The sequence below is a fragment of the Oncorhynchus mykiss genome, chromosome 12 (assembly GCF_013265735.2).
Source record: "Oncorhynchus mykiss isolate Arlee chromosome 12, USDA_OmykA_1.1, whole genome shotgun sequence".
Taxonomy (NCBI): Eukaryota; Metazoa; Chordata; class Actinopteri; order Salmoniformes; family Salmonidae; genus Oncorhynchus; species Oncorhynchus mykiss.
In genome coordinates, this window is record NC_048576.1 from 77,539,578 (window position 1) to 77,562,988 (window position 23,411).

General features: G+C 46.7%; 1 protein-coding gene across 2 annotated transcripts in view; it reads left to right on the forward strand.

Moving 5' to 3' along the window:
• The window catches only part of LOC110538472 (myosin-9), a 36,555-nt gene extending 13,259 nt beyond the window's left edge, over positions 1-23,296 (forward strand). The window contains exons 2-41 of one of the 2 annotated variants that reach the window (XM_021625311.2): positions 814-1,148; positions 2,941-3,097; positions 3,889-3,916; positions 4,064-4,157; positions 4,872-4,892; positions 6,880-6,972; positions 7,093-7,156; positions 7,886-7,984; positions 8,064-8,207; positions 8,290-8,385; positions 10,412-10,683; positions 10,956-11,129; positions 11,403-11,576; positions 11,699-11,813; positions 12,983-13,170; positions 13,333-13,454; positions 13,610-13,679; positions 13,786-13,946; positions 14,069-14,177; positions 14,300-14,431; positions 14,567-14,773; positions 14,869-15,006; positions 15,088-15,211; positions 15,283-15,454; positions 15,580-15,792; positions 16,056-16,200; positions 16,307-16,513; positions 16,621-16,725; positions 16,848-17,000; positions 17,139-17,387; positions 18,302-18,514; positions 18,643-18,855; positions 18,973-19,134; positions 19,283-19,411; positions 19,689-19,777; positions 19,896-20,019; positions 20,131-20,339; positions 20,523-20,631; positions 20,868-21,040; positions 21,274-23,296. In XM_021625311.2, the coding sequence (XP_021480986.1) occupies positions 819-1,148; positions 2,941-3,097; positions 3,889-3,916; positions 4,064-4,157; positions 4,872-4,892; positions 6,880-6,972; positions 7,093-7,156; positions 7,886-7,984; positions 8,064-8,207; positions 8,290-8,385; positions 10,412-10,683; positions 10,956-11,129; positions 11,403-11,576; positions 11,699-11,813; positions 12,983-13,170; positions 13,333-13,454; positions 13,610-13,679; positions 13,786-13,946; positions 14,069-14,177; positions 14,300-14,431; positions 14,567-14,773; positions 14,869-15,006; positions 15,088-15,211; positions 15,283-15,454; positions 15,580-15,792; positions 16,056-16,200; positions 16,307-16,513; positions 16,621-16,725; positions 16,848-17,000; positions 17,139-17,387; positions 18,302-18,514; positions 18,643-18,855; positions 18,973-19,134; positions 19,283-19,411; positions 19,689-19,777; positions 19,896-20,019; positions 20,131-20,339; positions 20,523-20,631; positions 20,868-21,040; positions 21,274-21,382 (5,886 nt within the window). In that variant the 5' untranslated portion in view covers positions 814-818 and the 3' untranslated portion in view covers positions 21,383-23,296. The remainder of the gene's footprint in view (positions 1-813; positions 1,149-2,940; positions 3,098-3,888; positions 3,917-4,063; positions 4,158-4,871; positions 4,893-6,879; positions 6,973-7,092; positions 7,157-7,885; positions 7,985-8,063; positions 8,208-8,289; positions 8,386-10,411; positions 10,684-10,955; positions 11,130-11,402; positions 11,577-11,698; positions 11,814-12,982; positions 13,171-13,332; positions 13,455-13,609; positions 13,680-13,785; positions 13,947-14,068; positions 14,178-14,299; positions 14,432-14,566; positions 14,774-14,868; positions 15,007-15,087; positions 15,212-15,282; positions 15,455-15,579; positions 15,793-16,055; positions 16,201-16,306; positions 16,514-16,620; positions 16,726-16,847; positions 17,001-17,138; positions 17,388-18,301; positions 18,515-18,642; positions 18,856-18,972; positions 19,135-19,282; positions 19,412-19,688; positions 19,778-19,895; positions 20,020-20,130; positions 20,340-20,522; positions 20,632-20,867; positions 21,041-21,273) is intronic. The other variant, XM_021625312.2, reaches the window with a different exon arrangement.
• Positions 23,297-23,411: the final 115 nt, after the last annotated feature.

Consider the following 23,411-nt stretch of genomic DNA (forward strand, 5'->3'; position numbering starts at 1 on the left):
GGGGGGGATATTTAGACTTGAAGTCCCTTGAATGTTCTCTTACTTTTGTTTTTGAATATGGGAGGTTCCTCAGGCCTCATTATGTACAACAGTCAATTCACCTCCCACTCTGACGTGCTCCTCATCCCTAGAAACCGAACGTTGCGAATCGCAAATTGTTTTGAAGATTTTCCTCCAAGCATGTAATCAATGAAGTCTTCCCCAAAACCACGTATTTGGATGAGATGGTCAGCACATGTTGCACATTACCACAAATAAGTTTTACAGCACTAAGTTACATTTTGTTATAGGCCGCCTTGGCTGGAGAGGGAGTGCGCCCCGTAATTTGATTAGCATCCGTAGTGATTGCCAGAAACGTGGGGCCTCGTTGAGATTAGTTTGTTTTATGTTGGACTGACCTAACCTGAGCACTCCAAGTTGTAGAGGAAACATCGGTGACCTCGGCATTCCTCAGACATTACATCAAGACAAACGGCCAGGGACCAGACCTCTCTGACAGACATCAACTCACAACCCAACAAACTTTCTGGGCAGTGGCTATCTTTACCTCCGAACAATCCCATGGGTATTGCGGATAGAGATTGACACAATGGGGAAATGACAGTTCATGCCCACATTATTGTTTTGGGGATTGATGCAAGATAATGCTTTGTAGCTTAAGAGAAGTCTTTGTTAACTTGGCTCAGTTTGTCAGGACTGTTGCTCATTTACATCAGGTTTGTTTGTTGGTTGAGGTCTAACTAAATATAATTGGTACTACAACTAAATGCTCTATTTCCTAGCCCTAACCAACTTCTGGGTCTCTTTCCACAGCAACCATGGCGACGGACGCAGACAAGTTCCTGTACGTGGACCGCAACATGGTCAACAACCCTCTGGCCCAGGCAGACTGGGCCACCAAGAAGCTGGTGTGGGTGCCGTCGGAGCGGCTGGGCTTCGAGGCGGGATCTGTGAAGGAGGAGCGAGGTGAAGAGTGCCTGGTGGAGCTGGCAGACTCTGGCAAGAAGGTGAAAGTCAACAAGGACGACATCCAGAAGATGAACCCGCCCAAGTTCAGCAAGGTCGAAGACATGGCTGAGCTCACCTGCCTGAATGAGGCCTCTGTGCTGCACAACCTCAAGGAGAGATATTACTCTGGCCTCATCTACGTGAGTATTACACACCAGGCACACACTGAACTGAAGGACCTCGCCTCATTGTATGATACAAGTGTCAATCAGTACTCTGTGAACACTTCTGACTCACTCTTGCCCCCTCATCGGGGCGGCAGCGTAGCCTAGGGGTTAGAGCGTTGGACTAGTAACCAAAAGGTTGCAAGATCGAATCCCCGAGCTGACACGGTACAAATCTGTACTACTGTTCCTAGGCCATCATTGAACATAAGAATTTGTTCTTAACTGACTTGCCTAAATAAAGGTGTTAAACATTTTTTTTTAAATACGAGAGCTGATAATATTTGACTCTTTAAAAAAAGATTTAGATGTTATCCAAGGTTTTGCTTAATGCTGGTTATGAAAGCACTGTTTGCTCATGTCACAACTTGGCCTGGTTCCAAACCAGGTAGACCTCCTTCCTAGCCTCATTACCACCATTAAGCCCATTGTGTCAGATGACCCATTGTGTGCAGGTTGCCACCCCAAACGAAAGGCTGTAATCTGTTTACCAAACATACGAGTATGTTCAGTCCTCTCTTTCTGGCTCCCCTCTCTTACACTCTCCTTCTGTGTTTGGAGTACTGCTGTAAACAGGAATCTGCAGGGAACAATACTCTCTGGGGGGGGGAAGGAAAGAGAGGGACACAATGGGGGGGGAGCCAGAAAGAGAGGACTGAACTTACTCTTAATTTGATTGAATTACATTGCTGAGATGTGTGTCAGAGTGGACAGCTTGTATGGCCTGTATGCCGCTCACTGTGGCCATATCAATATATCAAGAGGACAGGTTGCCGTGGCATCTGAAAACTGCTTTCTATTGCTCGAAATGGCAGTCAGTCATAATAACACAGTGAATTAAACGATGGGGGGGGGGGGGGGCGGAGAGTAAAGCTGTTCAGAGTTGAGTTTCAGGCAGAGCTGGAAATTAAATGGATATGGAATGTAAATCGTGCTCTAATTATTGTTCCCCCATAATGCCATTTATCCCTCTGTCCACGACGGAGTGATTTTGTGCCTGCTACATTGGGCTTTGACCCGGTCAAGTCAACACACCCTGGCCCTCTTGGGGTTTGGGTATTGCAGTGTTGTGCGCCACTGGACCGGCTACCCTTCTGAAAACCCCCCCTCTTGGGAGAGGCAGAGACAACTACCAGACCAGAAGCAAGGGCACTGCGCAATGGGGAGGACAGGAATGTAGCTGAGAGGGAAGGAAACAGAAATATGGAGGGCGGATGAACATAAATGAAGTGGGGAGGAGAGACTCTCCAGATGCCCATACCAAGATGAGGGTTTAGAGGGGTATATGGAAAGGGACAGAGGGGGTGGGGTGAAATCACCTCGGATGATGTCACTGTTTGGTAGAAGCGCTTTGTGATTGTGAAACATGCCTGATCTAGCCCAGCCTCTGGCTGTAGTCAGGGAGGGAGATTGGGAAATAAAGTATGGAGTTGGTGTTGACGAGAGGGTTAGATTCAGAAGATAATGTTCACTATGATTTCCCCATTCACATCTGTCCAGTCTTGTTTTTGGCTGTAGACCATCAGTGATATAGTATGCAGTCAGTTTAAACTATTACATTGGCAGGTCAGAGTGCAGTAGAATCACTCTCTCACTAACATCAACAGTGGAATTTTAATTGAAATGACGTCTCTAGCCAAAATCCATTGTAAGAAGACCAGTCAAGTCCGACTGTATAATCCCTAGTGTTCTTGGTTCAGGACATGGATAGAGGAGCGCATGTATGTTCAGTAACTAATATTAATAAGTGTTTCTCTTTGTATCACAGACATACTCTGGGCTCTTCTGTGTGGTTATAAACCCCTATAAGAATCTGCCCATCTACTCAGAAGAGATTGTGGATATGTACAAGGGCAAGAAGAGGCATGAAATGCCCCCCCATATTTATGCCATCACTGACACGGCCTACAGGAGCATGATGCAGGGTAAGCCACGGTCCTTTTTTACCACATCGTAGTAAGTAACCTAGCAAATTTACTCATTCATCTGAATACAAGGGTTATTGGTAGTATTTTACCATCCATGTTTAGTAAGATAATTTGCCTATAAGATATGAATCGGTTTAGACTCCTCCAGGCAGACTTGGCTCTGAAAGTCTGCATTTAAGTAGTGAAGCATTAGCCTTGATTTCTGAGGGCTCCTGCCTTCCATAACCAAGGAAAGGCCATTAGTCAGTCTGTAAGGGGATGTAGGTTACATACAGTACATTCTCAGTACTCTTTCCCAGACCATTATCTTGATGTACTGTTTGGCTTTGTCAGGCTGTCCATTCACTCCCTCTTGTCTTGTTAGTCCATTGTTGGCCCCCATTGAAGTAAAGGGAATCATTTAACTAGCAGAGGGAGGGAGTTACCATGCAGTATTTGCATGGGAATGGTTCATTGACTTGTTGGTTAAAATTCACAGGAAGCTGGATATTGATTTCCTGTGTGACCAATGCACTTCCTGTTTCAGAGACAAAATGCATGTGCTCCTGAGATAACAAATACACACTGAAGAATTCACTATTTTTTTTAAAGCCAGCTGGCAACAACATACTTCAGTTCTGACAATGGAACTGAAGTTCCTCTGCACAACAAGCACCCATGATGGGCTACAAATAGTAGCAGAAACTATTGTCACTATTGAATTGTCCCCTCATGTTATTCAATCCAAACTTAAACCATGAAATATGTACCTTTAAAAAAAAAAATCTTGGCCCCACCTCTTTTCACAGACCGTGAAGACCAGTCCATTCTTTGCACGTGAGTCTTGAGCACAAAACCCTACGAACAGCAAATCTTGGTCTCTCAACATAACCTTGAAATATTACAGCGTTAGTTGTGATATTGCTGACAACTGATTGACTTCCTTACTTTTTTTGCTTCTGTTCCTCCTTTTCTCTTCCACAGAGGAGAGTCTGGTGCTGGGAAGACGGAGAACACCAAGAAGGTCATTCAGTATCTGGCCCATGTGGCCTCTTCCCACAAGACCAAGAAAGACCAGGTCAGTCAGTCCTCATCTACTTTACTATTCTCTCTAGTTCCCTCTGATCTTTACACTCTCCTCTCTGTTTCTCCCTCTACTCTCTTTCCTATTCCTTTTTTTGTTCTCCACCATGCTCTCGAACTCTCCCTCACTCTCTGACCTGGTTTCCTATGGTCCTTTATCAGCTCAGAACCAGGCTTTTCTGAGTCCTCAATGCTCAACTACTTGTACTGTGATTGTATGTGCGTTTGAGAAATAGTGTTGCCAGTGGTACTTAACATTACATCATTGTCAAGCCATCGCCATATTGTTCCAGGTCTTGGATAGGTGCTGCTTCTATCAGTCACACCGCTCTATGGTGCCATAGAGGACCTCTAAATAAGGGTTGGCCAGTCTTGGTTCTTTAAGACTGACCGTAGCACTGCAGGAGGTAGATTAAACTCCCTTGGTAGCTGGTTCATAGTGTGATATCTAAACTACAGTGGACTGGCTATATTATTCCTTTTGTTGACATTCCTCCTCCAGCGGCTGAGCTGAATCAAAGTGACCTCCGGTCAACTCTATAAAGCCATGAGACAAAATGTAACCCTGCAGTGCTGTAGTTGGCCACCCCTGTGATAGATGCAGCTGTGACTACAGGGTTCAAGAGAGGCCCAGTCTTTCCTGAAAGCAGACCAGTATCTGTATCTATCATTCCTTTGAGGTTGTGTGTTTCTCTTTTCCCATCAACAGACCAGCTCGTTCCTGTCACATGTGAGTTACCCTGTCCCTTCATCCCCTTCCTTCCTCTCCCATCACACATCTCTGGATCTCCTCCTCCACACCCTTCCTCCCTCTTCCTGGCTCTTGTGCTGTCTCTCCCTCCTCCCCCGTGCTGCTGGAGCGTGCTCTGTGGTGGGCTAGTGGGTCACTTGGAAGTGTACACATGACCAGTGTCAGTCCAGAGGAAGGAATGTTCTTTATTAAAGGGGAAATTGCCATTAGAATTCAGCCAGACAAAACTGAGAGCGCATCCCTTTTTGTATTGTTGATTTGATCTTCTTTAAATACTATGTTTAACGATTTTTAATGAGTAAACAGCTCTGCAGTTTGACAAGTCTGGCTGAATTTTGATCTTCTAAATACTAAGTTTAAAGATGTTTAATGAGTAAACAGCTCTGCAGTTTGACAAGTCTGGCTGGATTTTGATCTTCTAAATACTAAGTTTAAAGATGTTTAATGAGTAAACAGCTCTGCAGTTTGACAAGTCTGGCTGGATTTTGCATAACGCTGTTGATCCTTTGTTTTCCCCCTGGTGGTTCCAGAAGTGTGCTTGATGTGTTTACGACTCCATGTCTGCTTGCTGTGTGTGTGTGTGTTCCAGTGTGTCTGTTCAGAGATCTGGTCAACGTTCTCTCAGCTCCCTCTCCATTTCTCACTCTTTGTCTACACCATTTTAAAGATCTCTGGACAAACTCACTGAGTTGCTGTGTGCATTGTGATGCCAGTGAACTAATTGTATACCTGTGTTCGTTCACTGGGGATGCTTCATACCAGTCAACAGATCCATTATTCCCTGCTCCTTACTACTGTTTAAAGCCTCATAGTGGTGTAATGTATAGGATTAGTTAGGGATTGCTTTTAAACTAACATTGTCCTTGAAGATTCAGGAAAAAGGTTCAGTGAGCTCCTCAGATTGATAACATTGACAAAGCCACTACTATAGCAGTCTTTTTAGCAGACATTCTTATCCAGAAAGAGTTACAGGAGCAATTAGTGTTAGTGCCTTGCTCAAGGGCACATTGACAGATGTTACACCTAGTTGCTTGGGGATTCGAACCAGAAACCTTTCGGTTACTGGCCAACCTCTTAACTGCTAGGCTATGTAAGAATATTAGTGTGAGTCTGTATTTTTATTGGGTGGATTGAAGTGATTTCCACCCAATATGCGCCAAGCTCCTCACATGTTGACACAGCCTCAGCTGTAGCAGACTCTTGAAGGTTATCAGTAGGCTTTCCTGTCCATGTATAGATCCTTTTAAAATTGAAATTCACTGTAGTATTACTAGTGGCATTTTAGATGGAGTCATGTGCATGGATCCACCTGTACAACCACAGTCTGCAGTAGAGCTCAGCGTGAACTATGTACAGATTTCTGGCTGTAGGGGTTGTGTATACTTAATGTCAGTGTAGTGAATATTGACAGTCAGTTCTCTGCATGGGGTCTGGGGGTTACTCTGGGTGAAGGGTTACTGATGAGGGCCGCAGGGTCGTCCATTGGGTGTCAAGGTGTGGGCACTAACACTGCGCTGTGTGTGGGGATTTTGTGTACTTGTGTATGTGTTCCCGGGTGTTGTGATATTCAATGGTCTGCATGCAGTTTGTTTTATTTTCTCCATAAGTAAGGTAATGCAGTTGTGAATTCTTATAACTTAAATTATGGACTTGGCGTAAAAAGGGAACATCCAAACACAAATCAAATGTTCAAACAACTGAAATCCTCACAATGAAGTGAAACTAGAGTAAATTAAAAGCAGATGACTGTAGTTCTCACAATGCGTGACGATGAATCATCCATTGGAATCACCAAAGGTATTCACAGTTTGATCCCACTACTGAGAAATGACAAATGGCATGTCCTGTCAGTGTCACTATAGAATTTGTACTAATCTAGATGTGTCCTTATAAGGAGGTGGTGGTTTAAAGAATCCAATGGGATAAAGTCATTGGTTGATAGAGCGGTTCTGTGTTTGTCCTCTAGGGTGAGCTGGAGAAGCAGCTGCTGCAAGCTAACCCCATCCTGGAGGCCTTTGGAAACGGCAAGACTGTGAAGAACGACAACTCCTCCCGATTCGTAAGAACTTTTTTTTTTTATAAAAAAATAAAAAAAATCTCTTAGTGATGCTTTTTTTTCTTTCTGTTGGACAAGTATTTCCTGCTTCCTTAGTCATTCACTATGTTCTCTCTCTCCCAGGGAAAATTCATCAGGATTAACTTCGATGTCAACGGATACATCGTGGGGGCCAACATTGAAACCTGTATCCTTCATACTATGTTAACCACAATGAAATTCACTCCCTCATTTGACATATACAATAGTTTGGGGTCTAAGGCACTGCATCTCAGTCCTAGAGGCGTCACTACAGACACCCCGGTTTGAATCCAGGCTGTATCATAACTGGCCGTGATTGGAACTCCCATAGGGCGGCGCACAATTGGCCCTGCGCCATCCAGGTTAGGGTCTGGCCGGGGTAGGCTGTTGTAAATAAGAACTTGTTCTTTAAAAAAAAAAAAAAAAAAAAAAAAAATGTACCTTTTTTTTTAACTAGGCAAGTCAGTTAAGAACAAATTCTTATTTTCAATGACGGCCTAGGAACAGTGGGTTAACTACCTGTTCAGGGGCAGAACGACAGATTTGTACCATGTCAGCTCGGGGTTTGAACTTGCAACCTTCCGGTTACTAGTCCAACGCTCTAACCACTAGGCTACCCTGCCGCTGACTAGGCTACCCTACCCACTAGGCTACCCTACCCACTAGGCTACCCTGCCGCTGACTAGGCTACCCTACCCACTAGGCTACCCTGCCGCTGACTTGCTTAGTTAAATAAAAATTCTGTAGGCTATAGATTGAAGTGTAGTTTAACTCCAGACACCTCTCGGTTAGTCTTTACAGTAAACTAAACAAGTAAGTCACACACACTTGCCCCGGCCAGTAGAAGCTCACAATCCAGTCTGAATGAGTGGCTCCTTGACGGTCTAACCACCAGACCTGCTGGAGAAGTCCCGTGCCATCCGCCAGGCCAAAGACGAGAGGACCTTCCATGTCTTCTATTACATGCTCACTGGTGCTGGAGACAAACTGCGCTGTAAGCCTCCTTCGTTATCAACTTTATCAAGTACAGCTAACTGTGCATATCAGATTAAATAACTCTGTGCTCCCCTCAGCCGAGCTGTGTCTGGAGGGCTACAACAACTACCGCTTCCTGGTCAATGGAAACGTGACCATCCCTGGCCAGCAGGATAAGGACCTGTTCACTGAGACCCTGGAGGCCTTTAGGATCATGGGCATTCCAGAGGACGAGCAGATTGGTGAGGGGGAGGACGGGACACACTACCCTCTCACTGGTTTATTTTGGCGGGTGTGACTCTAACCTCTGGTCTCCTCATGCAGGTCTACTGAAGGTGGTGTCTTCAGTGCTCCAGCTGGGCAACATGAGCTTTAAGAAGGAGCGCCATTCAGACCAGGCCTCCATGCCTGACGACACAGGTATAGCAAACCTTTATGTGGGCTGGTTTGATCCTAAAAAGGAGATCCTAGTATCTGTCAATTACACTCTACTGACCAGCAGATTATACACTTCAGTCCACCAGAATTAACTAATCAAATCAGTTTATTTTTCATGTGAGCTGAATACGACAGGTGTAGTAGACCTTACAGTGAAATGCTTACTTACAGGCTCTAACCAATAGTGCAAAAAAGGTATTAGTTGAACAATGGGTAAGTAAAGAAATAAAAGCAACAGTGAAAAATAACAGTAGGGAGGCTATATACAGATACCAGTTAGTCGATCTGATTGAGGTAGTATGTAAATGTAGGTATGTTGAAAGTGACTATATATGATGAACAGAGAGTAGCGTAAAAGTGGTTGGCGGGTGGGGGGACACAATGTAGATAGCCCAACCAACCACTGCTCCCCGCACATTGGTTAACCGGGCTAATTGAGGTAGTGTGTACATGAATGTATAGTTATAGTTAGTGACTGCATATATGATATATGAAGTAGCAGCAAAAACTGTTGAAGCCTTTTTGTCCCAGACTTGGCTCTCCGGTACCGCTTGCCATGCAGTAATAGAGAGAAGTCTATGGCTGGGGTCGTTGACAATTTTTAGGGCCTCCCTCTGACACAGCCTGGTGTAGAGGTCCTGGATGGCAGGCAGCTTAGCCCCAGTGATGTACTGGGCCGTATGCACTACCATCTGTAGTGCCTTGCGGACGTTTGCCGAGCAATTGCCGTACCAAGCAGTGATGCAACCAGTGCTCTCAATGTTGCAGCTGTAGAACCTTTTGAGGATCTCAGGACCCATGCCAAGTGTTTTTAGGTTCCTGAGGGGGAATAGGCTTTGTCGTGCCCTCTTCACGACTGTCTTGGTGTGTTTGGACCATTGTAGTTTGTTGTTGATGTGGACACCAAGGAACTTGAAGCTCTCAACCTGCTCCACTACAGCCCTGTCGATGAGAATGGGGGCGTGCTCAGTCCTCCTTTTCCTGTAGTCCACAATCATCTCCTTAGTCTTGGTTACGTTGAGGGATAGGTTGTTATTCATTCTGGCACCACCCGGCCAGGTCTCTGTCCTCCCTATGGGCTGTCTCGTCGGTGATCAGGCTTACCACTGTTGTGTCATCTGCAAACTTAATGATGGTGTTGGAGTTGTGCCTGGCAATGCAGTCGTGGGTGAACAGGGAGTACAGGAGGGGACTGAGCACGCACCCCTGGGGGGCTCCAGTGTTGCTGATCAGTGTGGAAGATGTGTTACCTACCCTGACCACCTGGGGACGGCCCTTCAGGAAGTCCAGGATCCAGTTGCAGAGGGAGGTGTTTAGTCCCAGGATCCTTAGCTTAGTGATGAGCTTTGAGGGGACTATGGTGTTGAACGCTGAGCTGTAGTCAATGAATAGCTTTCTCACATAGGTGTTCCTTTTGTTAAGGTGGGGAAGGGCAGTGTGGAGTGCAATAGAGATTGCATCAGCTGTGGATCTGTTTGGGTGGTATGCAAATTGGACTGGGTCTAGGCTTTCTGGGATGATGGTGTTGATGTGAGCCATGACCAGCCTTTCAAAGCACTTCATGGCTACGGACATGAGTGCTATGGGTCTGTAGTCATTTAGGCAGGTTGCCTTCATGTTCTTGGGCACAGGGACTATGGTGGTCTGCTTGAAACATGTTGGTATTAGACTCCATTAGGGACATGATGTTAGTTTCAGTGAAAACACCTGCCAGTTGGTCAGCACATGCCTGGAGCACACGTCCTGGTAATCCGTCTGGGCCCGCAGCCTTGTGAATGCTGACCTGTTTAAAGGTCTTACTCACGTCGGCTACGGAGAGCGTGATCACACAGTCGTCCGGAACAGCTGATGCTCTCATGCATGCCTCAGTGTTGCATACCTCAGTGTTGCTTGCCTCAAAGCGAGCTTAGAAGTGATTTATTTCTGGTTTCAAAGTCTAGTTCCATGCACTGCTGTAGGCATCAACCCTATGTCTCGTCTTTCTGTCCCCCGTCCCTCCCTATCACAGCTGCTCAGAAGGTGTGCCACCTGATGGGCATGAGCGTGACAGACTTCACCCGTGCCATCCTCTCCCCTCGTATCAAGGTGGGCAGGGACTACGTGCAGAAGGCCCAGACCCAGGAACAGGCTGAGTTTGCAGTGGAGGCCCTGGCCAAGGCCACCTACGAGAGGATGTTCCGCTGGCTGGTGATGAGGATCAACAAGGCCCTGGACAAGACCAAGAGACAGGGAGCCTCCTTCATCGGCATCCTGGACATCGCTGGCTTTGAGATCTTTGAGGTAAACTGGAGTGGGGGAAAGACCAACAAGATTACAATGTCTTGAGTAAGACCCAGAGGGTATATTTGTTTAAAGTGATTTCCTCTTCTCTCGCCATTTCCACTTATCTACAAAGACAGAATGGGGGTGGATGCCTACAGGGAATCTGTTTTCACCTGTCTAGTTCTTTCACATCACTGCAGATTAGGAAAAGGGGACAAATATACACTTGAGCCTCCTAGTTTTTGTTCATGATGGTGAATGCACTTTCTGACTTTCTCTTTCTCCTCTAGCTGAACTCATTTGAGCAGCTGTGCATCAACTACACCAACGAGAAGCTGCAGCAGCTGTTCAACCACACCATGTTCATCCTGGAGCAGGAGGAGTACCAGAGGGAGGGCATCGAGTGGAGCTTCATCGACTTCGGCCTGGACCTGCAGCCCTGCATCGACCTGATTGAGAAGCCTGTAAGTCTACCCCTCTGACCCTTTGTAATTTCCCTACCTTTAATCATGTACTGTATACTCCCTTTCTCACTCACCTTTCCCTGCATGTAACTCCTGATTAACCTCACTCCTTAGTCTCATCCCTTTCTCCCAATCCTCTCCCATATCTCTCCACCTGCTACCTCCCTCTCTCTACTCCTCCCTCCATCTCTTTCAGTTCAGTCCCATGCTATGCTGCACCCCCAGGCTCCCTGGTCTCTCTGTCTGTAAGCCTTGTTCTCTGCTCTCCCTCAGGCTAGCCCCCCTGGTATCCTGGCCCTTTTGGATGAGGAGTGCTGGTTCCCCAAAGCCACTGACAAGAGCTTTGTGGAGAAGGTCCTGCAGGAGCAGGGCACCCACTCCAAGTTCCACAAGCCCAAGAAACTGAAAGATGAGGCTGACTTCTGCATCATTCACTACGCCGGGAAGGTAAACAGACCAGTAATGAAGGCGATGTTTAGACTCTGCTTAAACTGTGTGCCCTTGGACATCATGTCACAGGCAAACCTTGTGTAATACTATTGTCTATATATGTTGTGCCGTCTCCTCAGGTGGACTACAAGGCTGACGAGTGGCTGATGAAGAACATGGACCCTCTGAACGACAACGTGGCCACGCTGCTCAACCAGTCCACTGACAAGTTTGTGTCTGAACTGTGGAAGGATGGTGAGTGAAGCCAATGATGAGAGTTAGCAACCAGTAAGAAGAACAGACTTAAGTGGATTAACCTTCATGCTGGGAATTGCTGCTATGTTTTCAGTGAAGGGTCTCTTCCTGTCTCATATCCACTTTTCTCTCTTGTCTCGTATCCAATGTCTGGTGTCTGGACCTTTGTTCTTACCTGTTCACTCTCTGTTTTGGTTTCTATCCATCTGTTCCTCTGTATGGCCCATTTTCGTCTTATTCTCCCTCTTACTGGGTCTCAGAGGTACAGAGGTCTCAGAGAGCTTATTTTTATCAGCGTTTTCCTTTTCTCCACTCAGATTCAGGTGACTTTTCATTTTCATATTTTCAGTCTCCTTTATTTACTCCAATTCTGCTCATCCTTCTGTTCACACTAATATGAACCTTTCCCTCTTCTCAGCATCAACAGCCTATGTTTTTATCCTGTGCTCATACCCTGTTTTCCCTGTGGCTCAATGTTGATTTATCAGATAATTATTTTTTTACCCCCCCCAGCTCTGTGTGCAGTGAGATCTACTACTTGTTGCTCTTTCATTGGACTCTCCTCTCTCCCTCTGTGTAATAGTGTGGTTTGGGACCCCTGGTGTTTCTCATGGGTACTGCAGCAATGGGTATATACTGCATGGGTTTGGTTCCGTCGTCACCAATAAAAAAAAAAACATGCACAGTTTGTCACAAAACATTGATTTCCACATAGTATGTCGGTTCGCACCACACATTTGACATATTAAGATGGTCGCATAGTGTAAGCAGTTACGTGTATATACACACACACACACACACACACACACACACACTTCACTCACTGCATCGAGTTGAGTCTCGTTCTAGTGTGATTCCCTCACGCTTCACTGGCATTTTGTGACCCCTCTCATTCCCCAAATCCCCCTTCCTACTGTATTTATCCTCTCTGCATTCACCCAGTGTTGTGGTGTCACTGGTTTTGAACCCGTCAGTCATCTCTCTCACCATCGCCCATGGAGAGATGGGACCCCTCCCCATCGCCATTATACTCTGCTTCATGTGTTTTATGTTGTGGTTTGTTTTCACTGTGTGGAGTTTGCCTGGTTAGATATCCTCAAATGTGAAAGCCTCCTATCTAATGTCACCTTTTCTCTTCTCCTCTTTTTCTTCTGTCTTCCCCCTCTCAGTGGATCGTATCGTGGGTCTGGATAAGGTTGCAGGGATGTCTGAGATGCCTGGTGCCTTTAAGACCCGTAAGGGCATGTTCCGCACGGTGGGCCAGCTTTACAAGGAGCAGCTGTCCAAGCTCATGGCCACTCTGAGGAACACCAACCCCAACTTCGTCCGCTGCATCATCCCCAACCACGAGAAGAAGGTACCAGTAGATCAACTCCACCAGTGAAAACATCCAAACAATAGTTTCTCTCAAGATGCCATCGAACACAGTATGCAACATAGGCACCTGCAGCTTATGTTAGTGGTGTTGGCAGCTTTTTTAAATTACATATCTAATATGCTTTTCTTCCCTCCCTTACAGGCTGGTAAGCTAGATCCCCACCTGGTTCTGGACCAGCTGAGGTGTAATGGTGTTCTGGAGGGGATCCGTATCTGCAGACAGGGCTTCCCCAACCGTATCGTCTTCCAGGAGTTCAGACAGAGGTACCGTGAACACTCCCATTGTGGCTGTATACAAATGTCTATTTTCACCAGTTCCCCAACTTAACCTCATATTGTTGTTGCATCATGCTGTGTATGTTGCTTTTAGTGAGTTGAGTCCAACTGATGATCCCATGCATATACCTTTTCTCTCTAAGGTATGAGATCCTCACTCCCAACTCCATCCCCAAGGGCTTCATGGATGGCAAACAGGCCTGTGTGCTCATGGTAAGAGAAGGGGATTATATCTTGTTCTAGAACATTGTCACTCATTTAGAATGAAGAGATGAATGTTGTCAGTTTAGCTGATTGTAATACCTCACCCTCCTGTCAGATCAAAAGCCTGGAGCTGGATCCCAACCTGTTCAGGATTGGTCAGAGTAAGGTGTTCTTCAGGGCTGGAGTGCTGGCTCACCTAGAGGAGGAGAGAGACATGAAGATCACTGACGTCATCATCAGCTTCCAGGCCTGGTGCAGAGGCTACGTGGCCCGCAAGTAAGGAGACCCCCTGACTCCAACTGTCTATCATATGGCTGCAGTGGAAATGTTCTGATGACTTATAACTGTATTTGGACGATACCAAAGTGTTTCTCGCTCTCTCTCTGCTTGTTCTGCAGGGCCTTTGCCAGGAGACAGCAGCAGCTGACCGCCATGAAGGTGATCCAGAGGAACTGTTCTGCCTACCTCAAACTCAGGAACTGGCAGTGGTGGAGACTCTTCACCAAGGTGCACATTATACTTATGCTAATGTTGTTCCTATACAATGCTACACGACTCAGCCAAACCCCCGGGGAATACTGCCGTACAACTGCCTTTTCTCTTCTCCTCTGAACTGTCCTCCTCCCCAGGTGAAGCCCCTGCTGCAGGTGAGCAGGCAGGAGGAGGAGATGCAGGCCAAGGATGATGAGTTGAGCAAGGTGAAGGAGAGGCAGGAGTATGCTGAGATTCAGCTGCAGGAGATGGAGGTCAAACAGCACCAGGTAAGATGGAGACCCTCCATCACTGAAACAGCCCTGAAGTGACATGTTGATTTTATAATGAAACAATAATTGCTCAAGCTAACTTGAAAATGCATTCATGAACCCGTAACACCATATTGTTTCTGTCTCCCCCAGTTGAGTGCCGAGAAGCAGGCCCTGCAGGAGCAGCTGCAGGCTGAGACAGAGTTGTGTGCCGAGGCTGAGGAGATGAGAGCCCGTCTGGCCGCTAAGAAGCAGGAGCTGGAGGAGATCCTTCATGACCTGGAGGCCAGAGTGGAGGAGGAGGAGGAGAGAGCCACACATCTGCAGACAGAGAAGAAGAAGATGCAGCAGAACATCACGGTGAGGACACACACACAAACCAACACACACTTTGTGTGCAGCATGGCAGGTACACACTGTACTAACTCTTTCCCCTCCTGTGTGTGTGTGTGTAGGACCTGGAGCAGCAGTTGGATGAGGAGGAGGCTGCCAGGCAGAGGCTGCAGCTGGAGAAGGTGACCACAGACTCCAAGCTGAAGAAGATTGAGGAGGACGTCATGGTTCTTGAAGACCAGAACAACAAACTCATGAAGGTCCGTATACAACCAATGGGCAGACAGGTGTGTGGATGGATACAATTATGTTGTGAACTCCTGGTTGTGTGTGTCCCACAGGAGAAAAAGCTAATGGAGGAGCGTATCTCTGAGTTCACCTCTAACCTGACTGAGGAGGAGGAGAAGTCCAAGAGCCTTCAGAAACTCAAGAACAAACACGAGGCCATGATCACTGACCTAGAGGGTAGGTGGAGCACACACACCATGTTGACCAAGTTGCTCTTATTTCCTCAACACGTTCTCCTTCTCTATTAGACCGCCTGCGCAGGGAGGAGAAGGGCCGTCAGGAGCTGGAGAAGAACCGGCGTAAGCTGGAGGGAGATTCTACTGATCTCCTTGACCAGATAGCTGAGCTGCAGGCCCAGATCGCTGAGCTCCGCGCCCAGCTGGCCAAGAAGGAGGAGGAGCTGCAGGCAGCCCTGGCCAGGTGGATCTCTACAAGATCTCTGCAATCACATACATACATAGTGGCTTTAGTGTGATCACTCTGTAAATTTTATTTTCGTGGCATAATGAATGTTATAACTCCCATTTTCCCTCTCCTCCCCTCAGGATTGAGGAGGAGGCAGCCCAGAAGAACTTGGCCCAAAAGAAGATCCGGGAGATGGAAGCCCAGCTCTCTGAGCTGCAGGAAGACCTGGAGCTAGAGAGGGCCGCACGCACCAAGGCTGAGAAGAACCGCAGGGACCTGGGTGAGGAGCTGGAGGCCCTCAAGACTGAGCTGGAGGACACACTGGACTCCACCGCTGCCCAGCAAGAGCTCAGGTACTGACACCCGGAGGAGATCAGTTACATAGTCGGCTACTGTGTTTCAATGAAACTGGTTTATTGTGAAATAAGATGACGCATAGTGGATGCTATTTAAATGCCTTCATGTTGACCTTCTAGAAAAATGATTTCATGAGTTGATGACAGTTCTCAGACTCTCAAATTCCTTTATTTTCCTTGTTTCCCAGTATTTAGCTTGGCGTACAATCTGACAATTTCCAATTCCCTCTTTCCTTCATTTCTCTACTTCTGTCTGTCAGGACAAAGCGTGAGACTGAGGTGAACCAGCTCAAGAAGGTTCTAGAGGATGAAGCCAAGGTCCACGAGCAGCAGGTGGTGGAGATGAGACTGAAACATAGCCAGGCCTTTGACGAGCTCAACGAGCAACTGGAGCAGGCCAAGCGAGTGAGTTATTTATATATACATACACACACACCCCCCCTCAAGATTTCCTGTGCATTACAGCATCTGTATATGCACTGACCCCTGGTGTTCTGCCCTCCCCTAACAGAACAAGGTGTCGGTGGACAAGACTAAGCAGGCCCTGGAGAGTGAGCGTAACGAGCTGGCCATTGAGCTGCAGACCCTGATGCAGGGGAAGGGAGACTCTGAGCACCGCAGGAAGAAGGCTGAGGGCCAGGTCCAAGAGCTACAGGTCAAACACGGAGAGAGCGAGCGCCAGAGGATCGAGCTGGCAGAGAGAGTGGCCAAGATGCAGGTACAGTACTATTAATCTCCTTTCAGGTATGATTTGGCGCATATGGCCTGTACACTAGCTGGAAGGCCCATGTTGATGACTATTTTGGTTCTTGTGTTCCTCCCCAGGCTGAGTTGGAGACTGTCAATGGCTTGCTCAGTGAGGTGGAGGGTAAGTCCATCAAAGCGTCCAAGGACTGCTCTTCTGTGGAGTCTCAGCTGCAGGATGTGCAGGTATAGTACTCCATAGACGACAACAGATCCAAGTATTCAATATTGCACTAGTTTTGACATGGTTGTAAAAGCTCAGTCATTAAGCTGCTATAACTGTGCCGGTCTTTCTCTTCTATCTACAGGAGCTGCTCCAGGAGGAGACTCGTCAGAAGCTGTCCATGGGCACTCGTCTGCGTCAGCTGGAGGATGAACAGAACACTCTGAGAGAACAGCTGGAGGAGGAGGAGGAAGGCAAGAGGAATGTGGAGAAGCAGCTGCTCACCGTGCAGGCTCAGGTATACACACGTACAGCAACATACACTTTAAAATTGGATTGGTGCAAATGTGCTATTAGAACATTTTTGTTCAACACATCACTAGAACCATAAACCGCACCACAGAATGTTTGAGTGACAAGCGGTGTTCCCCTATAGCTGGCAGAGATTAAGAAGAAGTCTGAGCAGGAGGCGGGCTGTCTGGAGAGCGCGGAGGAGGGGAAGAAGAGGCTGCAGAGGGACCTGGAGGGGCTCGGCCAGCGGATGGAGGAGAAGTGCAGTGCCTTTGAGAAACTGGACAAGACCAAGACTCGTCTGCAGCAGGAGCTGGACGACATGGTGGTGGACCAGGACCACCTCAGACAGATCGTAACCAACCTGGAGAAGAAGCAGAAGAAGTTTGACCAGGTTAGTTGTAACACTAGCTAGGTTTCCATCCAATTTGTGACAGATTTTCATGCAAATATTCAAAACTCTGCATAAAAACAATATATGCATTTTACCAGCAGAGATGTTTCCATCAAATTGACTTGTTGTGAATCAAAGGCTGTACGTGATGACGTAGTGCACATAAAAATAACTTTTGTGAGTAAATTCACATGTACCGAGGGGGAAAAATATATGTTAAATGGGTTTTCCTAATTTTTTGGGGGATGTTCTACAACGAATGTGCCTGCTCTGGCCTTGATACGGGCGCTTTAGCCAACAGCTCGCCGATACAGTGCGGGTAAGCTACCTACAAAAGGTTATTATGGACAGAGTTAAGATTTTTATTTGTTAAACGGCAGCCGAGCATCGACCATGTCACCAGAATAAGGCCCTCAATATTTATTGGACAGGAGCATCAAGCTCATTAGTATGTACTTTCACCACCCTGTGAAATTCATCCCAACTTACTTCATCTAACCTAGTAAACTGCTTTCCCGAGTCGTAGTGGGAGGACCACACGTCATCGCGTTACTCCAAGTTTACTTTGATATGATAGTTACTATATCAATATTTGTGCATAAAGGCATTTCACCATTTCTCGCATAATTCATTTTAGACACAAAAAGATCACATTTTGTCTAGTGTATTTTGAGTTGTCGACAGATTTGCTGTTTCCATCAGGCCTGTCACTTTTTTCCCTTTTTTAAAAATGATTTTCCTTATACCACATGTACTTTACTCGCTTAAAGGTTCTAGGAAACCTGGTTACTGTCCACAATTCACTCAAACTGGGGGGTAAACTACTTGGAAGGGTTGATTCTGAAGATCCATAACTATTAGGGAAAAATCTGGGTCTTGAAGTGTAGTATGACATTCCTCCATTTTACTTCTAGATGCTGGCTGAGGAGAAGACCATCTCATGCCGCTATGCTGAGGAGAGGGACAAGGCTGAGGCTGAGGCCAGGGAAAAGGAGACCCGGGCCCTTGCTCTGACCCGCGAGCTGGAATCCCTCATTGACATGAAGGACGAGATGGACCGCGCCAACAAGCTTCTCCGTGCTGAGATGGAGGACCTGGTCTCCTCCAAGGATGACGTTGGCAAGAGTGTAAGACAGCCTAGTGTCAAATCTTTTTTTGGGGGGGGTGTTCTAGGAAGAAATCAATTCAAATCCTCTGTTTTCATACAGGTCCCAAAGTCCTATTTCTCATCACAATCTCCACTGTTCTCCTTCAGGTACATGAGCTGGAGAAGTCCAAGCGTGGCATGGAGCAGCAGCTGGAGGAGATGAGAACTCAGCTGGAGGAGCTGGAGGACGAGCTGCAGGCCACGGAGGACGCCAAGCTGCGTCTGGAGGTCAACATGCAGGCCATGAAGGCCCAATACGAGAGAGACCTGGCAGGACGAGATGAGATGGGCGAGGAGAAGAAGAGACAGCTGGTCAAACAGGTACATTAGCAGCTACAGGTGTAACTTTGTAGGTAGTGGTTTCTTACTGTGTTATGTCCATTGCATGATGGGACATGTAGTCCAGTGATTGAAAGCTTGAATCGCTCTGGTCTTCAGGTGCGGGAGATGGAGTTGGAGTTGGAGGATGAGAGGAAGCAGCGCTCTGTTGCCGTGGCAGCCCGTAAGAAGCTGGAGCTGGACCTGAAGGAGCTGGAGGCAGCCATCGACATGGCCAACAAGAACCGTGATGAGGCCCTCAAACAGCTTAAGAAGCTCCAGGTAACAACCAATTAAATTATCACCAGCTTCTGACTATAGTATACCATGACCACCACCATACCATGACCACATTCTACTCTAATCAAGATGCATTCAGATGGTGAATAGTTTGCTTAAAATATGCTTTGAACCTCTCCCTCTCCACCAGGCCCAGATGAAGGAGCTTCTGAGGGAGCTGGAGGACACTCGTATGTCCAGAGATGAGATCATGGCCCAGGCCAAGGAGAACGAGAAGAAGCTCAAGAGCATGGAGGCTGACATGATCCAGATGACCGAGGTCAGTCTGCGCTGCTGCCCCTCACCTAAGCATCTCACACTAGTCTCTCGTTTTATTCTCAACTAACACCTCGTCCTCCCAAACAATACAAAACCTACTACTAGGTCTTTATACATTTCTGTGAAACTGTATTTGCACTTAACTCAAACTTTTTTGCACAAATCCTCCACTGAAATCATGATTAATGTGGAAAGTTGGTTATGAGAACTTATCTCAAGTTAGGATTTGTCCCACTCCCACGCACACACTTTGGTTCTGCCACACTCCATCCCTCCAGGAGCTGGCTTCTGCAGAGCGTGTGAAGAGACAGGCCCAGCAAGAGCGAGACGAGCTGCAGGATGAGATCAACAACCAGGCCGCCAAGAAGTAGGAACCATTTTCAAAAGCTTTCATAACCTACTGTTTATCTCTGCTTCTAATGACCCAAATGTCTATCCCTTGTTCTCTCCCCATCTTTCTTTCCCACCTTTCCTCTTCCGCTCAGTGCTCTTATTGCGGAGGAGAAAAGGAGACTGGAGGCTCGTATTGCACAGCTAGAGGAGGAGCTGGAGGAGGAGCAGTGTAACACTGAGCTGGTCAACGATAGGCTGAAGAGAGCTCTGCTGCAGGTAGGACAGCCAAGGACGGCAAGTGACTTTCATGCCCCATGTGTACAGACTGGGATAGTGTACTTCTAATGATAAGGTGAGTCAGGCAGTTTAACCCCCTGTCTCTGTCAGACTGACCAGATGACTGTGGAGCTGACGGCAGAGCGCAGTACCTCCCAGCGCCTGGAGGGGGCCCGCTCCCAGATGGAGCGCCAGAACAAGGAGCTGAAGCTGAAGCTGCAGGAGCTGGAGGGAACCGTGAAGTCCAAGTACAAGGCCACTATTGCCGCCCTGGAGGCCAAGATCGCCCAGCTGGAGGAGCAGGTGGACATCGAGACCAGGTGAGTGGGTCTGAGCCTGACCTTAGACCACCTGCATCCTCATTCAGAACCCACATCTCATGTGCGCTCCATAATGCATAAAATGACCGGAATTGCAGCATGGGTGAGATCAGATGGTGAAAATCCCCCAAGCTAAGTAGACGTTTCAGCCTGTCCATGTGACACAAATGTATGTTTCCACAGGGAGAGGCAGCAGGCGTCCAAGCTGGTGCGCCGCACAGAGAAGAAGCTAAAGGAGGTCGTCCTTGCGGTGGACGACGAGAGACGCAACACAGAGCAGTACAAAGACCAGGTCAGGACTCAAACAAGTTTCAACACAAGCCCAACAGCTTTACACCAGTAAACTTAGTCTCTATTTTCCCCTGTGTGATTCTATTTTGAATGTATGTGAATGATTTAATGGAGTACATTTATATAAAGCTTTCACACCATCTTTGTACTTTACATTGTCTTGGATCTCAACCTATCCACCACCTGTATGTAGCATCCACCTTGGTACTTGATGCTAATGCTTGTGTGTGTACACAGTCGGACAAGCTGAACTCTCGTATGAAGCAGTTGAAGAGGCAGCTTGAGGAGTCTGAGGAGGAGGCCCAGAGAGCCAACGCCAACCGCAGGAAACTGCAAAGGGAGCTGGAGGACGCCACTGAGTCAGCCGACGCCATGAACCGTGAGGTCAGCACCCTCAAGAGCAAGCTCAGGTACGTACACATCACCCAACCGGACTAAATGCTGATGCACTGAACTCGGTTGTAAATGAAGCCGTCTGTACTAGCACCCTACACAGCATACTTGCATTTACAATGTATGTATCAAACTCATTCCCTCTGCTACATTACTGATCATGTATCCTCAGAGGGCCTCCATGGTATGTGCTGTGCCTCTGTCACGATCTCTCTGCCCTAATCACTGATCTCTACCGTCTCTGTTCCAGGCGTGGGGACCTCCCCTTCACCATGCGCCGCATTGTCAGCCGCGCAGGCATTGAGAGCGATGAGGAGAGCGAGCCCAAGAGCGAGACCCTCGAGCCCAAGACTGAATGAACAGCCACAGTGTTCCCTGCTGTCCATAGGATGGAACTGCAACAGTCATACACAACACACACAAACCCACACATACCACATAAAGTACACTTAGAGGGACACAAACATCATGATACTGTATGATTTAGAGGCAGTAAATATACTTCACAGCCAGACCTCAGTCTCTCTTTAATAAGAGACTTGACAATCTCTGTACACTTGTATTCCATATAAGCCAATACAACAGTACTTCAGACAATTGCCATACTGACATAACTCATATGAACTTGTGGGTCAAATTTATTTTCTCTTGCTTCATTCTCTGGGAAAAAAATTTAAATGAATGATATTTTTGTAAGGAAACATTCCATTAGAAATAGTCCTGTTTTGGGGATCTTTTTCTAACTGAAGCAAGAACGAACGAAAGAAATATAAATGAAGTAGGATTACTCGAGGGGACCAAAGTAATATCGCAATCTATAGATTTGTATTTTATGCTATAGTTTTTATAATGGTTAAGTATGAAAGTACTACACGTCTATGGCTCTTGCTCGCTCTCACCTCAGTTTATAATGGAGGTTTATGTGCTCAATTGTACCGTATTAATTTAGCTGCGTATAGTACTTAAAACATGAATATGCTATTGGGCTTAAGAAAACGATACAACTATAGACACACACGAAACACACACAGAATTTGAGAATTTGATTTGTGCCAAATTGTCTTATTTTTGCACTGAGATTTAGGACTCTGGATTAGAAATGATAGTCAACTGCATTTGTGCATTAAATGAAGACATTGATAGACAGCAGATGCACCTCAAACAAGAAAAGACTAATTCAGAGAAACTGCAGGCTCCTGCAGGCTCCTCTGTATTCATGCCAACACACACTAAAGCCTCTCAGTCAAATTCTACTGTTCAAGGTTGTTTTTTCCTGGATCCAGGTATTGACTTTTTTATATGCATTTCTTTACTATCAATGTTTTTATTGATGCGCAGGGCGACGGTTACGGGGTGGTGGGGTACTTCATTACTCACGAACACTGTATTCTCAGAGCACTGCTTTGCAGGGTATAGGGGTGGTGGGGTACTTCATTACTCACGAACACTGTATTCTCAGAGCACTGCTTTGCAGGGTATAGGGGTGGTGGGCTACTTTATTACTCACGAACGCTGTATTCTCAGAGCACTGCTTTGCAGGGTATAGGGGTGGTGGGGTACTTTATTACTCACGAACGCTGTATTCTCAGAGCACTGCTTTGCAGGGTATAGGGGTGGTGGGGTACTTTATTACTCACGAACGCTGTATTCTCAGAGCACTGCTTTGCAGGGTATAGGGGTGGTGGGGTACTTTATTACTCACGAACGCTGTATTCTCAGAGCACTGCTTTGCAGGGTATAGGGGTGGTGGGGTACTTTATTACTCACGAACTCTGTATTCTCAGAGCACTGCTTTGCAGGGTTTAGGGGTGGTTGAACAGAATAAAGCATGTTGGGATGAGTGGGACGTTGTTACATTCTGCAGCGCTGTAGTCTTAACACATCACATGATATCCTGATGGTATCTTTACTCTGACAGAAAGATTGGGAAGATGACTCCCTGTTGAAATGCCTGGCCAGGTGTTTATCCCATGTATTTAAGGGATGGGGTGACGTAGATGCGTGAATGTGCTTTAGGTCTGGGTGAACTGACCCCTGCAGGCTGTGCTCAGGGTTGCCTTTTTTGCTCACACTGCTGGGAAGTGAGAGGAATTTGTTATTAATGATGGATAACAGACAAAGGATCACTCTCTTTCTCTCGCACTTGGAAGCAAAAAAGAAAAGAGAAAATAAATCTAAATTTTGTACCGTCATTTTCTCTGCAGCTCTGAAATGAAATCTTGAGTTGTGTATTGTTGGTATTATTGCAATAAAGATGGCTTTCTAAACTGCAACCATTTGACTCCTGAGAATTTTTATGTCCATAAAAGGGCAATCAGCAGTTACTACCCCCCCCCCCCCCCCCCCCCCATTTTTTTTTTTTTACCTTGCTACATTTATTTTACATAT